Source organism: Melanerpes formicivorus, unplaced genomic scaffold, assembly GCF_026170545.1.
Source record: "Melanerpes formicivorus ecotype bairdi unplaced genomic scaffold, bMelFor1.0.p_v2 SCAF_68, whole genome shotgun sequence".
Classification (NCBI taxonomy): domain Eukaryota; kingdom Metazoa; phylum Chordata; class Aves; order Piciformes; family Picidae; genus Melanerpes; species Melanerpes formicivorus.
Genome location: NW_027142420.1, coordinates 3,354,255 through 3,371,159, shown reverse-complemented (window position 1 = coordinate 3,371,159; position 16,905 = coordinate 3,354,255). Strand labels below are relative to the sequence as shown.

The 16,905-nt window shown below is 46.4% G+C and overlaps 1 protein-coding gene across 1 annotated transcript in view; it reads right to left on the bottom strand.

Moving 5' to 3' along the window:
• Window positions 1-16,905, bottom strand: part of DPH6 (diphthamine biosynthesis 6) — a 224,724-nt gene that overhangs the window by 168,520 nt on the left and 39,299 nt on the right. Inside the window, exons 4-5 of the mRNA XM_068162922.1 lie at window positions 10,879-10,952; window positions 8,246-8,364 (exon numbers count right to left, since the gene is read on the bottom strand). Of these exons, the coding sequence (XP_068019023.1) occupies window positions 8,246-8,364; window positions 10,879-10,952 (193 nt within the window). The remainder of the gene's footprint in view (window positions 1-8,245; window positions 8,365-10,878; window positions 10,953-16,905) is intronic.

Sequence of the window (16,905 nt, the reverse complement as noted above, 5' to 3'; positions counted from 1 at the left end):
ATCTAGATGATCCTTTCCAACCCTGACAATTCTGTGATTCAGATTCTTAAAAAGAGTTAAAGCTAGGAAGAAACTAAACCCAAAACAATGCCTTGGGACATCCCATTGAACCACATCCTCCAGATTTCTCCTTCATGAAAGAAGATGTGATGAAAGCTGGATGGGTGGATAAACCAACAGCAAGGTCCAGGGGCTGGATGACTATATGTAGAATTAAGAAGTTAATTAGGAAGGGAACTATAATTTGCAGCACTGACATCTATTTTATTTAACTTGCATGTATCAATGGGAAGCAATTACAATTCAATTAAAATATTCATTTTTTATTACTTCACTGACTGACCTTGAAGTTAATGCCTGTTTTATTTAACTGCATCATCTATGGCTGAATGTTAACCCTAGAATGTTATGCTCCATTATTTTCAATGCATTTTTAACTCCTCAGCTGAACTGCATCAGCCAATTTATTATGGGCCATCAAGACAGCAAGAAGGGCTTTACTTCTTTGAGATAGACCAGTACCTGTAATGGGTTGGGGCAGAGACACCTCCAAAGGTATCACAGTATCACCAAGGTTGGAAGACACCTCAAAGATCATCAAGTCCAACCTATCACCCAAGACCTCATGACTAGACCATGGCACCAAGTGCCACTTCCAATCCCCTCTTGAACACCTCCAGTGATGGTGACTCCACCACCTCCCTGGGCAGCACATTCCAATGGCCAATCTCTCTTTCTGCGAAGAACTTCTTCCTCATATCCAGCCTAAACCTCCCCTGGTGCAGCTTGAGACTGTGACCTCTTGTTCTAGTGTGCTTGCCTGGGAGAAGGCACTCTTCAACATCTTCATTGATGATCTGGATGAGGGGGTTGAGTCAGTCATCAGCAAGTTTGCAGATGACACAAAGTTAGGGGCAGATGTTGGTCAGTTAGAGGGTAGAAAGGCTCTGCAGAGGGACCTCGACCGACTGGACAGATGGGCAGAGTCCAATGGGATGGCATTCAACAAGTCCAAGTGCCGAGTGCTGCACTTTGGCTACGGCAATCCCATGCAGAGCTACAGGCTGGGGTCGGAGTGGCTGGAGAGCTCCCAAACAGAGAGGGACCTGGGGGTGCTGATCGACAGCCACCTGAATATGAGCCAGCAGTGTGCCCAGTTGGCCAGGAGGGCCAATAGCATCCTGGCCTGCATTAGGAATAGTGTGGCCAGCAGGAGCAGGGAGGTCATAGTGCCCTGTGCTCTGCTTTGGTTAGGCCGCACCTTGAGTCCTGTGTCCAGTTCTGGGCCCCTCAGTTTAGGAAGGACATCGAAACACTTGAACGTGTCCAGAGAAGGGCAACAAGGCTGGGGAGAGGCCTTGAACACAAGCCCTATGAGAAGAGGCTGGGGGAGCTGGGATTGTTTAGCCTGGAGAAGAGGAGGCTCAGGGGTGACCTCATTGCCCTCTACAACTACCTGAAGGGTGGTTGTCGCCAGGAGGGGGTTGGCCTCTTCTCCCAGGCAACCAGCACCAGAACAAGGGGACACAGTCTCAAGCTGCGCCAGGGGAGGTTTAGACTCCAGGTGAGGAGGAAGTTCTTCACCGAGCGAGTCATTCGGCATTGGAATGGGTTGCCCAGGGAGGTGGTTGAGTCATCGACCCTGAAGGCGTTCAAGGGGAGACTGGACGTGGCACTTGGTGTCATGGTCTGGTCATGGGGTCTGTGTTGATAGGTTGGACTCGATGATCCTCGAGGTCCTCTCCAACCTAAGTGATACTGTGATAGTGTGACCAACCCCCTCCTGGCTACAACCACCCTTCAGGTAGTTGTAGAGAGCAATGAGGTCTCCCCTGAGCCTCCTCTTCTCCAGGCTAAACAACAGCATGCAGGAAAACAAATTGTGCTCTCATCCCCAGTTTTTGTGGCCTAGTTTTCCTGTAAAAATCAGTATGTGATAGAACAAATGGTATAAATGGTATAATCACTTCAAAGTAAATCTTACTCCATCTGTAATTCCTGATAAATCCACTGACAGGAGCAGAACTCCTTCCTGCAGATATCATCAACAATGGCTGCAGAGCCCTCTTAGGTAGAGCTGCAAGCTAAGTGCTGTAGAGAACTGCATCAATGTCAAAAACTGAGGCAAAAATTCAGGGCTCTGCTCTGGAGTGCAAAAGAAAAATGTATAAAAAGCCCCCAAGAACGTTACTAAAAGGCATTTCACTTGTGTTAACTTACACAAAAGAACTGTAATTCAAGGGGCTCGTTTTGTACACATGTATTATTGCAGCATAAAGGCCTCACCTGAGGGGTAACTACTTGATATTACTTGCATTTATCTAGACCATTAGAAAAATCAAGCTCCATTTTCAGGGCATTACATTCAGCTAATAAAATCCCCATTCCGAAGCCTTGCCTCACTCACAAGAACATGGTTTGGGGTTGGGCTTTTCTTTAGTATGTTCAAAAATCTAAATGTCTGGATTTTGAGGAGTAGCTTTTGATATTATAAACCAATAAAAATAATAATTCCATTTTGACTTAGTAAAATGCTGAACAAATCATAATTATTGGTTTGAAGAACTGGTGGCACCTAAAGTTCATAGTATCATAGTATCAGTCAGGGTTGGAAGGGACCACAAGGATCATCTAGTTCCAACACCCCTGCCATGGCCAGGGACACCCCACACTAGATCAGGCTGGCCAGAGCCTCATCCAGCCTGGGCTTAAACACCTCCAGGGATGGGGCCCCAACCACCTCCCTGGACAACCCATTCCAGGGCTTCACCACTCTCATGGGGAAGAACTTCCTCCTCACCTCCAGCCTGAATCTCCCCACCTCCAGCTTCATTCCACTCCCCCTAGTCCTATCACTACCTGAGATCCTGAGCAGTCCCTCCCCAGCCTTCTTGTAGCCCCCTTCAGATCCTGGAAGGCCACAATGAGGTCACCTCAGAGCCTTCTCTCCTCCAGACTGAACAGCCCCAATTCCCTCAGTCTGTCCTCATAGGAGAGGTGCTCCAGCCCTCTGATCATCCTTGTGGCCCTTCTCTGGACACCTTCCAGCACCTCCAGATCCCTCTTGTACTAGAGGCTCCAGAACTGGAGGCAGTACTCCAGGTGGGGTCTCACCAGAGCTGAGCAGAGGGGGAGGATCACCTCCCTTGCCCTGCTGGCCACACTTCTCCTGATGCAGCCCAGGATCTGATTGGCTTTCTGGGCTGCAAGTGCACACTGAGAGCTCCTGTTGAGCTTCTCCTCCACCAGCACCCCCAAGTCTCTCTCCTCAGGGCTGCTTTCCAGCCAGTCACTGCCCAGCCTGAATTTGTGCCTGGGATTGCCTCGACCCAGCTGCAGGACCCTGCACTTGCTCTTATTGAACCTCCTGAGGTTGGCTTGTGCCCAAGTTCTTCTGAAGGCTACAGTGAGTCTAATCTTAAGACACCTCCAATGATGGTGACTCCACCACCTCCCCAGGCAGCCCATTCCAAGGGGCAATCACTCTCTCTGTATAGAACTTCCTCCTAACCTCCAGCCTAAACCTCCCCTGGTGCAGCCTGAGACTGTGTCCTCTTGTTCTGGTGCTGATTGCCTGGGAGAAGAGACCAACATCTGCCTGGCTACAACCTCCCTTAAGGTAGTTGTAGAGAGCAATAAGGTCACCCCTGACTCTCCTCTTCTCCAGGCTAAGCAACCCCAGCTCCCTGAGTCTCTCCTCATAGGGCTTGTGTTCCAAGCCCCTCACCAACTTTGCTGTTCTGTGATTCTGTGAAAAGCAAAGTTTGTGAAGACTGTCACAGACTTCACTACAGCTTCAGTGTCTGGTAACTGCCCAAGGGAAAAGCAATGGAACAATCACCAGCTAAGAACAATGCAAACATTTAGTTTCTTTATTAATAAGTAAAGAAATTCTTACAGCACAAAATGGAAGAGAACAACTGGGATCATGTATTGATGGCTTAATAGAAGGAAATGAGGAACATCTTGTTATGTTTGTGAGTTGTCTGAGCTTCCGTTTGAAGATATGTAGAGAAAGCAAGTACACTCCTCTGTGATGATAAGTTCCTTCAGCTTCCCCAATAATGACCTGAAAATAGCTCAGCACTAAAAGCCAGAGACATTTTCAAAGCATGCTGTTTCTTTCATTGATTCAGAGAATTGATAGATTCAGAGAATCTGGTTCCAACTTGACTCTAGTTCCAACTCCAGTTTATTAGTCCTCCCCAGGTGCAGAGTCCTGAATCTGGGGAGGAATAATAAACTGCAGCAGTACAGGTTGGGAGGGGATCTGCTGGAGAGCAGCCCTGGGGAGAGGGACCTCAGAGTGCTGGTGGAGAACAAGTTCTGCATGGGACGGCAATGTGCCCTGGTGGCCAAGAAGGCCAATGGGATCCTGGGGTGTATTAAGAAGAGTGTGTCCCCAGATCCAGGGAGGTTCTCCTCCCCCTCTACTCTGCCCTGCTGGGAGCTCATCTCAAGTACTGCCTTCAGTTTTGGGCTCCCCAGTTCAAGAGGGACAGGGATCTGCTGGAGAGGGTCTGGCAGAGGGCTATGAGGATGATTAGGGGACTGGAGCACTGCACTCCCCTGGTGATGGGGGCTGAGGGACTTGGGGCTTTTGAGTCTGGAAAAGAGAAGACTTAGAGGGGATTTAATAAATGTTTATAAATATCTGAGGGCTGGGGGTCAGGAGGGAGGGGACAGGCTCTGCTCACTTGCTCCCTGGGATAGGACAAGGAGCAATGGATGTAAGCTGCAGCACAGGAGGTTCCACCTCAACACAAGGGGGAACTTTACTGTAAGGGTCACAGAGCACTGAAACAGGCTGCCCAGAGAGGTTTTGGAGTCTCCTTCTCTGGGGACTTCCAAGGCCCATCTGGATGCATGCCTGTGTGACCTGAGCTAGATTGTATGGTCCTGCTCTGTCAGGGGGCTTGGACTCAATGATCTCCTTGAGTTGCTTCCAACCCCTGAGATGCTGTGATCCTGTGAACCCTGCTACCACAACCAGGGACACCTTCCAGGTTCCTCAAGGCCTTGAACACCTCCAGGGAAGGGACATCCACAACGTTCCTGGGCAACCTGTTCCAAACTGATCCCAAATTGAACTTCAGGATATAATATTACAGTTTCATATGAGCAATGGCTAGAACTGGGATTTCAGGCACACACATGTTAAAAACAATCAATAGCTGCTTCTGTTTCAGTTATTACTGAGTAACCTCCTTCTGACTTTCTGGGATTTCCACTTAGGAGGGGTATATTTCAAATATAAAAGCATCATGCATCATACAGGCATCTTTGTCAGCAGGAAAATGGCACTGGAGATAAACATGCAGAAAAAGCTTTCTCTTTCTTTTTTGATAGCTCAGGTTTGCTTCTAGCTGAGGTAATGCTCTTCTCCCATCATCAAAGCTTCTGAAATATACTCTAAAGGAAAGAAAGCTGAGCTACTTATAGATCAACAGAAGGCCTGTGGTGGAGGCTTGCTAACAATAGTTCTTTTGCATGTCACTGAGAGCAATTGGTATCCCATCTGGAGAAAGAGACTACTCTGAGGCAGAAAACTCTTGCCACGGGCAAAGTTGATGGTATTCATTTGTAATGGTGGGTTTAGGGGAATGCACTAAACTACTGCTCATTGACTTGCATAATTATGTGTTTTCTGCATAAAATGACAGCCTTTTACCATGCCCATCCTGGCACTAAGGCAATGGAGAACAGCCCTATGAGGAGAGGCTGAGGGAGCTGGGGCTGCTCAGCCTGGAGAAGAGGAGACTCAGGGGTGACCTTATCACTCTCTACAACTACCTGAAGGGAGGTTGTAGACAGGCTGATGATGGTCTCTTCTCCCAGGCACCCAGTACCAGAACAAGAGGACACAGTCTCAGGCTGCGCCAGGGGAGGTTCAGGTTGGATGTTAGGAAGAAGTTCTATACAGAGAGAGTGATTGCCCATTGGAATGGGCTGCCTGGGGAGGTGGTGGAGTCACCATCATTGAAGGTGTTCAGAAGGAGACTTGCTGGGGTGCTTGGTGCCATGGGTTAGCTGTTTGGGTGGGTTGGATTGGTTGATGGGTTGGACACGATGATCTTGAAGGTCTCTTCCAACCTGGTTTGGTTTATTCTAATAAAGGTTTATTCTAATAAAGGACAAGGCAGGTGGAGGAGTATGCCAGCGCTGATGAACGTCAAGCTCAGGTTACAGATTTGCCTCTCACATTTAACATCTGTGCAATGTACCAGCAGTGCATTACCCTTCAGACTCTCAAATCTGTTCTTTCAAATATTTTCATTACAGTTTAGCTTCCATTATTAATGCAAGAGGCAAAAAGTTAAACTGTATCTTATCTTCTTTGCCACTTGATATGTTAAACAGCCCTTCATACCTTAAATCCACTTTAATAAGGCATGCAATTATTAAAGCATTACAGAATGGCCCCAGAGCACACAAGCTCCATTAAATTTGCTTACATCTAATTACATCTGCCTGAGGCAGGTGAGAAATTGACTCTGATAAGATCTTTCTTTTACCTGTAGCCAAAAGGAAAAGAAAAAAAAAAAAGAAGAAGAAGAAGAAGAAGAAGAAAAAAAACAAACTTGGAAAGATTTTCTACCTAATTGCCACCCACAAGTATTTATGGCATTTGCTCCTTCAATGGATAGGCCACAAAGCACTCTTTGTGCACTTACCAGTGCAGTTTAAGGTTTTTAAGGCTGCAGAATACAAAAGGCAAGCTTATCTTGCCTCAAGCATGAGACAGGTCATCAATGATGTCTACCTGTGAAACAGTTTTATCTATTATTTAAATCATATCTTTTCCTTTTAAAGATGCTTCTGATGGGAACAAAGCAAGCTGGATATTCTCTGTGGGCTGGTGGTTTTGCTTCATGTCCTCTTAAGCAATGAAAGCATTCCATTTTAGGGCAAAAATAACACAAAATGTACTTTACATGGCCTGAAAAACTGCTCCTTTAGAAAAGAAAAAGATATTTCTTTCCAAGAGGGACCTCAGAGTAGAAAACAATGGGCTTCTAACTGGCCTTGCAGGACTGAGGAGAAACACTACTGAATTACACTGCTTGTTAGCAGTGTAAGTGAGGGAATGTGCATCTTGACTGCAAATCAAAACCAAACTAGAACACACACACACAGAGAAAATAAAAACAATTACAAAATTCATTCAGTGCCTTCTGCTTTCCATCTTTCCCATGTCTCCTCCATGAATGAACTGCAGACAGGTTGAATTATTCAGGAATTATGATGCAATTTACTATGTTTTTCTTTATGGAATAGAATAGAATAGAATAGAATAGAATAGGAATAGAATAGGAATAGACCAGGTTGGAAGAGATCTTCAAGATCATTGTGTCCAACCTATCATCCAACACCACCTAAACAACTAAACCATGCAACCAAGCACCCCATCAAGTCTCCTCCAGAACACCTCCAGTGATGGTGACTCCACCACCTCCCTGGGCAGCCCATTCCAATGGGCAATCACTCTCTCTGTGTAAAACTTCCTCCTAACCTCCAGCCTAAACGTCCCCTGGCACAGCCTGAGACTGTGTCCTCTTGTTCTGGTACTGGGTGCCTGGGAGCAGAGACCAACCTCTGCCTGTCTACAACCCCCCTTCAGGTAGTTGTAGAGAGCAATAAGGTCACCCCTGAGCCTCCTCTTCTCCAGGCTAAGCAACCCCAGCTCCCTCAGCCTCTCCTCATAGGGCTTGTGTTCCAAACCCCTCACCAACTTTGTTGCCTGGAATGGAATGGAATGGAATGGGAATAGAATAGGAATAGAATAGAATAGGAATAGACCAGCTTTGGAAAGACCTTTGAGATCATCAAGTCCAACCTATCACCCAACACCATCTCATCAACTAAACCATGGTACCAAGGGCCTCATCCAATCCCCTCTTAAACACCTCCAGGGATGGGGACTTCACCACCTCCCTGGGCAGCACATCCCAATGGCCAATCTCTCTATCTGGGAAGGACTTCTTCCTAACATCCCGCCTAAACCTCCCCTGGCACAGCTTGAGACTGTGTCCTCTTGTTCCAGGCAGAAGAGACCAACCCCCACCTGGCTCCAACCTCCCTTCAGGTAGTTGTAGACAGCCATAAGGTCTCCCCTGAGCCTCCTCTTCACTTCATATCCTAAAACATGTTAAATAAAAGTAAGTTTCAGCTGCTCTCTGCTATGTTGTGGATTTGCCCATGGGAAGTTTAAGCAGAGAAAATTGCTCACAGTGTGCATACTTACCAAAAGCTGCCACTTTAATGATTATGGCTTCAATGTTAGAGGAGATCATTTCTTTAAGTAGGGTTTCCTGGTTCCGACGCCAAAGGTAAGCTAAAGGCTGAAGGTTCAGCCTTCTGCACCTTAAAAACAAGAAATTGGATAAAGCCAGGCATTATGTTTGTGTACAGCATGACTGGTGTAAAATTAAGTTGACTTCTCTCATTTACTACTAGCTTCAAATAATATTTCTTTTACAAATTTGATTCCAATAGAATCCTAGAATGGCTTCCGTTGGAAGGGAGCTCAAAGATCATCTACTCCAAGCTCCCCACCATGGGCAGGGACACCTCTCAACCAGACTTGGCTGCTCAAGGCCTCATACAGGCTGGACTTGAATGCTCCCAGGGAGGAGGCATTCACAACCTCCCTGGGCAGCCTATTCCAGAGTCTCACCACCCTTGTACAGAAGAATGCCTTCCTATGATCCAGTCTAAGCCTACTCTCCCTCAGCTTTAAACCCTTCCCCCTTGTCCTGCAGCTAGACACCCTGATGAAAAGTCCCTCTGCAGCCTTCCTGTAGGAACCCTTTAGGTATTGGAAGGCAGCTCTAAGGTCTCCCCAGCCTGCTGTTCTCTAGGCTGAACACCCCCAGGTCCCTCAGCCTATCCTCACAGCAGAGGTGCTGCAGCTCTTGGATCGTCTTTGTGGCCCTCCTCTGCGCTCACTCCAACATGTCAAACAGCAATACTACTCCCTTTACTCCACCCTGATGAGACTCCATCTGGAGTACTGCATTCACCTCTGAAGTCCCCAGCACAGGAAAGCTATGGACCTCTTGGAGTAGGTCCATAGGAGGGTCACAAAGATGATCAAAGGGCTGGAGCACCTCCCCTATGAGAATAGGTTGAGAGGATTGGGATTGTTCAGCTTGTAGCAGCCTTCTAGTACATAGAGGGGACTTTATGTAAGATGAGGAGGGTCTCTTTCTTCCTAAGTTTAGTGATAGCAGAAGGAGTAATGGTTTTAAACTGAAGAAGTGCAGATCTATATTAGACATTAGGAAGGAATATTCTTCACTGTGACACTGGAGAGGCTGCCCAGAGAAATTGTGGGTGACCCTTTCCCTGCAAGCATTCAGGGCCAGATTGGATGGAACCTGATCTAGTGGAAGGTGTCCCTGCTCGTGGCAGAGGAGCTGGAACTAGATGATTCCAACCCAAATCATTCTGCAACATTACCATTTGAAGTGCTCCCTCTTCAAAGCACAGCTGAGGGAAGAGTTACTGCTCTGTGATAAACATGGCACACGTCACCCATGCAATATGCTGAACTCAACTAACCTGTGATTTGGATCAGTCCCCAAGGAACAGAATCACTCAGGAAAAATTACATAGCTTGCAATGCAAAGTAGCAATTTGTTAATGTAAATTTAATTATTTGTTTTGATATATATCATATTTGAGCAGCACTGGATCCACAGCATTTGATTGTTCATCAAATTAGGTAGGTGACCCTTCTGCAGATTGTCAAGTACCATCAGCTGCTGATAAAATGTGCAATGCCTAGCTCCTGAAAGACTTAAAAATATCTAACTATGGGACCAGCTCAGGGTACTAAAAGATTCCATTTATTTGTCACTTAGCATTGTTTAGCATTATTTATCTAATGGGTGAGCTTTCTCACACATGTTAGACAGACTCACTCTAGCTACAAATATACATATATAGCTACAGAGGGACCTGGACAGGCTGGAGAGGTGGGCACAAGCCAACCTCATGAGGTTCAACAAGACCAAGGGCAGGGTCTTGCACCTGGGTCGAGGCAATCCCAAACACAAATCCAGGGTGGGCAGGGACTGGCTGGAAAGCAGCCCTGAGGAGAGAGACTTGGGGGTGCTGGGGGACAAAAAGCTCAACATGAGCTCCCAATGTGCACTTGCAGCCCAGAAAGCAAATCAGATCCTGGGCTGCATCAGGAGAAGTGTGGCCAGCAGGGCAAGGGAGGTGATTCTCCCCCTCTGCTCAGCTCTGGGGAGACCCCACCTGCAGTACTGCCTCCAGTTCTGGAGCCCCTATTACAAGAGGGATGTGGAGGTGCTGGAAGGTGTCCAGAGAAGGACCACGAGGATGATCAGAGGGCTGGAGCACATCTCCTGTGAGCACAGACTGAAGGAGTTGGGGCTGTTCAGTCTGGAGAAGAGAAGGCTCTGAGGTGACCTCATTGTGGCCTTCCAGTATCTGAAGGGGGCTACAGGAAGGCTGGGGAGGGACTGCTCAGGATCTCAGGTAGTGACAGGACTAGAGGGAATGGAATGAAGCTGAAGGTGGGGAGATTCAGGCAGGATGTGAGGAGGAAGTTCTTCCTCATGAGAGTGGTGAAGCCCTGGAATGGGTTGTCCAGGGAGGTGGTTGGACAGGGACACCCCACACTGGATCAGGCTGGCCAGAGCCTCATCCAGCCTGGGCTTAAACACCTCCAGGGACAGGGCCTCAACGTCATAGGAGACGAGCTCCAGCCCTATTTGTATTAACAAATTGAATTAATTTGGAGTGATAGAAAGTAAGAAATAAAGCATCAGGCTGCTCCAGAATGTGAGTTAGCAAACAAATACATCAAGCACTTTTCAGAATGCACAAAGATGAATATTTTCTTACACATCTTCAACTCGAACTCTCTGGTAGTCAGAAAGAATGGCTCCCACAGATACCCCCTCCACGCCTTCTTTGTCCTGAAAAACAAAGAGATGTAGTATTAATGATAGCAGAATGTGCTGGCCCAAGCAAGAGAGATCCAGTACCTCTCCCAGCAGAACCATGCCATGCCCAGGACATGGAAATGAAAGGGCTGCAACCTCCATCTTGCACCATTGACCTCCTGTGCGGTTATTACCCTAACACATTAATCTACTTTACTCAAGTGCCATTCTACAGGAGAAACATCCTCATTTAACAACTTCTCCTGAAGTCTTACTAATACCCTGAAAATTCCTTCCAGCTCTTCACTGGAACTGAGGTGTTAGCTATGCCACCTACAAACAAATATCAAGTTCAACAAGATCAAGTGCAAGGTCCTGCATCTGGGTCGGGGCAATCCCAAGCACTGATATAGGCTGGGCAGGGACTGGCTTGAGAGCAGCCCTGAAGAAAAGGACCTGGGGGTGCTGGGGGAGGAGAAGCTCAACAGGAGCCAGCAGTGAGCACTTGCAGCCCAGAGAGCCAAGCAGAGCCTGGCCTGCATCAAAAGAAGTGTATCCAGCAGGCCAAGGGAGGTGATTCTCCCCCTCTACTCCACTCTGGTGAGATCCCACCTGGAGCACTGTGTCCAGTTCTGGAGCCCCTACTACAAAAAAGATCTGGAGGTGCTGGAAGGTGTCCAGAGAAGGGCCATGAGGATAAGCAGAGAGCTGGAGCTCCTCTCCTATAAGGACAGACTGAGAGAGTTAGGGCTGTTCAGTCTGGAGAAAAGAAGGCTCCAAGGAGACCTTATTGTGGCCTTCCAGTATCTTAAGGGGGCTACAAGAAAGCTGGGGAGGGACTTTATAGAGTGTTGGGTAGTGACAGGACTGAGGGAAATGGAGCAAAATTACAAGTGGGTAGATTCAGATTAGATGTTAGGAAGAAGTTCTTCCCCATGAGGGTGGTGAGAGACTGGCACAAGTTGCCCAGGGAGGTGGTGGAAGCCTCATCCCTGGAGGTTTTTAAGGCTAGGCTGGATGTGGCTGTGAGCAGCCTGCTCTAGCTGTACAAAACTGACCCAGCTAAAGAAAATACAAACAGAAACCTCAGAGTAATTTATGCTAGCACGCTCTGATTTAAAATATTGCCTTTTTATGTCACTGACTGCAATTAAGGATAGACACATTTCCTCAAGTCACCCTCAGATTTGCCCAGGGAGCTGGTGGAGTCCCCATCCCTGGAGGTGTTCCAAAAAGGCTTGGATGTGGCACTTGGAGCTATGGTGTAGCTGTCAGGAGGTGTTAGGTATTAGGTAATAGCTTGGACTTGATGATCTCTGAGGTCTTTTCCTACCTGGTTGATTCTATGATTCACTGTATGCACTGTAACACAAAACACTAGCAGAAGGGCTCTACAGGCAAGTGAAATACTCACTGCAGCAGGAGCAGCAGTGGAGGCTTCCCTTTAATTCCACGTTAATGCCTTCCCCTGACCCTCTCAGAGTTCAGCGAAACCGAAAGCCAGCGCTAATGTCTCCAATTTAATTAGAACATGACACGCACCGCAATTATTAGTGGGAAATGTTACATTAATGAATGTAAAAGTTAGCTGTAAATTACCTTGGAGTTATTATCAATTTCCCAAGTTACTGCTCCTTAAGATAACCCTCTCCCTACGGTCCTTCCGGTAATTTTTCTTTGCCTGATAAACACGATGATTAAACAGCACACAGTGCAAACCTTTGATGCTGCTTTAAATTAAACCCATGCCCAGCCTAAGGGCTCTGTCTGATTTCAACCAAATGTGTCAGTTCATCAGATAACACACAAAATTATCAGCGGCTCCGGAGGAACAGCAGCCTCAGGCTTCATCAGCGCCAGGCAAAGCCAAACAAAACAAGGCACACGGACATTATCACGTCAGGAGGAAAGGTTACTGCTAAGCATATCACTGTTCACCACCTTCCAAATGTCTGTCTTGAATGGAATATTTAGAATAGAATAGGATAGAATAGGATAGAATAGAATAGAATAGAATAGAATAGAATAGAATAGAATAGAATAGAATAGGGTGGAATGGAATGGAATGGAATGGAATGGAATATGGAATGGAATGGAATGGAATAGAATAGAATAGACCAGGTTAGAAGAGACCTTCAAGATCATAGAATAGAATAGATAGGGTGGAATGGAATGGAATGGAATATAGAATAGAATAGAATAGAATAGAATAGAATAGAATAGAATAGAATAGACCAGGTTGGAAGAGACCTTCAAGATCATAGAATAGAATAGATAGGGTGGAATGGAATGGAATGGAATGGAATGGAATGGAATGGAATGGAATGGAATGGAATGGAATGGAATGGAATGGAAGGAATGGAATGGAATATAGAATAGAATAGAATAGAATAGAATAGAATAGAATAGAATAGAATAGACCAGATTGGAAGAGGCCTTCAAGATCATAGAATAGAATAGATAGGGTGGAATGGAATGGAATGGAATGGAATGGAATGGAATGGAATGGAATGGAATGGAATGGAATGGAATGGAATAGACCAGGTTGGAAGAGACCTTCAAGATCATCATGTCCAACCTATCGGCTAATCCAACACCACCTAATCAACTAAACAATGGCACCAAGCACCCCAGCAAGTCTCCTCCTGAACACCTCCAGTGATGGTGACTCCACCACCTCCCTGGGCAGCCCATTCCAATGGGCAATCACTCTCTCTGTATAGAACTTCTTCCTAACATCCAGCCTAAACCTTCCCTGGCACAGCTTGAGACTGTGTCCTCTTGTTCTGGTTGCCTGGGAGAAAAGACCAACCTCTGCCTGTCTACAACCTCCCTTCAGGTAGTTGTAGAGAGCAATAAGGTCACCCCTGAGCCTCCTCTTCTCCAGGCTAAGCAGCCCCAGCTCCCTCAGCCTCTCCTCACATGATGGCCAAGAGAGTACCAAAGAAAAGGAAGTGCTAGGCCTGTGCCTGTTTATCTGTGTCTGTTCGTGTGTATTGCTCGACCTTTCAGCACACCCACAGGGAAAAATGGAGAATGTCCCTAAAAATTTGCTGTTTAACACTGATGAATCTATGAATCTATCCATTGAAGCTATCAAGCTGTGATTTAGGTAAGAAACTGAGGTATATATAGATGAAGAATGATTAACCTAGGTTTAATATTTGCTTCACAGCTCTGTCACAGAGTCGTAGAGTTGTGGGTGCTGGAAGGGACCCTCAAGGATCATCTTGTTCCAAGCCTCCTGCCATGGGCAGGGACACTTTCCATTAGATCAGGCTGCCCAGAGCCACATCCAGCCTGGCCTTAAGAACACCCAGGGATGAGGCTCTGAACCTCATCCTCTGAGCCTTTGTGGCTCTGTGCAACCTGATCTAGTGTGAGGGGTCCCTGCCTAGGGCAGGGGGAGTGGAACTAGATGATTCTTGAGGTCCCTTCCAACCCTAACTATTCTATGATTCTGTGAGGCTGTTACCACCTCCCCAGGCAACCTGTTCCATGGCCTCACCACCCTCATGGTGAAGAACTTCTTCCTAACATCTAATCTAAACCTCCCTTTCATTTTATGAGCGAAATACAAAATAGATTACCTCTAAATTAAATTGTCTTTCCAATTTGTATCCTGCTTGAAGCTTTAATGAGTAATGGAAAACTGTTACACCTGCTTAAATGAAAGCTTAAGGCCATTCAGTGAAGAAAAATCATGATTATTAGTAATTTGCAGAGCTTGCAATTTAGAGCAAGATATTTACACGTGTGTGACTGACAATACATCCATTAGTCACAGGACTTGTAGGCTCCTGTGGAAAATTCTTAACTAGGACCTTTTGCCTTTTAATTTGTGAAGCACCCCAAGATCACTGATTTCAAACAGAGTATGTGATTCTCCTGTCTGAGGCAGCTGCAAGTCATCAAGGACAGTATGGAAATGTCCCTGAGACACACTGTTGGAAGCACAAATACTGGAAATAGGAAAGCATAACTTGCTGATAAGCATCTAGGTCTGAAGCAGACCCTGCTACTGTGCGAAGGCCCAGCTGTCCACGTCTGGTGATGAGATCAAAACTGGGATGTTGGCTGAGGCCAGGTGTGGCCCTGCAATGCCTTTGTCCTATTTTATCACAGCCTTTAGCTATTCCTGGCAGAAGTTGAGGTTTGGCTGTGGACATCAAGTTTCAAAGGCCATGAAGGAATGTTTGTGCAACCAAAAAACACCTCTCCTACAGAGACAGACTGAGAGAGTTGGGGCTGTTCAGTCTGGAGAGGAGAAGGCTCCCAGGAGACCATATGTGGCCTTCCAGCATCTGAAGGGGCTACAAGAAAGCTGGGGAGGGACTTTTTGGAGTGTCAGGTAATGAGAGGGCTGGGAGGAATGGAGCAAAACTAGAACTGGGTAGATTCAGATTGGATGTTAAGAAGAAGTTCTTCCCCATGAGGGTGGTAGGACACTGGCACAGGTTGCCCAGGCTGGCGGTAGAAGCCTCATCCCTGGAAGTTTTTTAAGGCCAGGCTGGATGTGGCTGTGAGCAACCTAATCTAGTGTGAGGTGTCCCTGCCTATGGCAGGGGGGGTGGAACTATCTGATCCTTGAGGTCTCTTACAACCCTGACAATTCTCTGATTCTATATGGCTGCAGTCCCACAAGAGAAAACCAAGGTATTGATATTTGCCACCTTAATTGGCATCCCTAAGAAGAGTTACAGTCCAGCTACCCCTAGCCCCTGTAATCACTGAGGACTGGCTAGAAAGCAGGGGGTTAATCTCTTAGTAAATTTACCCACCTCCCCCCTTCAAGGAGGTCACAGGGATATAACTCCTCAAGATGAAAAAACCCCTATTTGCCAGTGTTCTGCAGACCAGCTATGAATGGCATGGACTTTGTGGGTCACCACACATCATCCAGAACTTCCCTATCTTTCACTTAGAGCCCTCAAAGCACACACAACTCAGGCCTTCATTCCTTTGGAAGTGTAGATTCAAAACCAGGGGTGGAAATGAATTTCCTGTGGGTTCACATGAAGTCTCCCTCCTTCAGAACTTACTGAAGTTCTTCAGCAGCCTTAGCTTAACTCACTGTAAAAGTAAATTGCTTTTGAATAATTGTATCTACACAAAAGTGTAAAACCATGTAACTAATCCACTTTAAAAGCTAATTACATTCATTTTTATGAATGCCAGCACAGAGCACAAAGAGATGTACCACCACCTTTAAGAGTAACTGATGGGCACACACACCCTCATAAAGATCTATTAAATCCATGTAAGGGGGTATTCATCTGCTCTCAGTCACAGCTTTCAGTATCTCACTGCAATCTCATAATACCCACATTGAATTAGAATATGGTCCTCTTGCTACTTGGAAGTGCCAAAGATTCAGGGAGATGGTGCAGGGGTAGGTTTGTGTGCATATGAGCACAGGCACACACCGCTCCAAATGACAAAGGTGAGAGCATGGAAGACACAGAAATACCATTCTGAAAGCTAGTATCAAACAGAAGTGTATTGAAATGCTGCAGTTCAGTAGAATGGAATGGAATGGAATGGAATGGAATGGAATGGAATGGAATGGAATGGAATGGAATGGAATGGAATGGAATGGAATAGAATAGAATAGAATAGAATAGAATAGAACAGACCAGACCAGACCAAACCAGACCAGGCTGGAAGAGACCTTCAAGATCATCGCGTCATCAACCAATCCAACCCTCTGAAATGAAACTCTAAATAGCAGAAACAGAAACCCAGGGAAATCTTCCACTACAGCCATGCATCACACCATAAATGCAGGGTTTCCTGATACAATGATTGTCTGGTGAGCTGCATTTACAAAGTGATTAATTAGCCTTAGGCACTACAAATCATTCATAACATAACAGAAATTCATTCAGTCATAGGAGTCATAGAGCCATAGGATGGTTTGGGTTGGAAGCCACCTTCAAAGGTCATCTGGTCCAACCCCCTGCAGGGAGCAGGGACATCAAGGTCT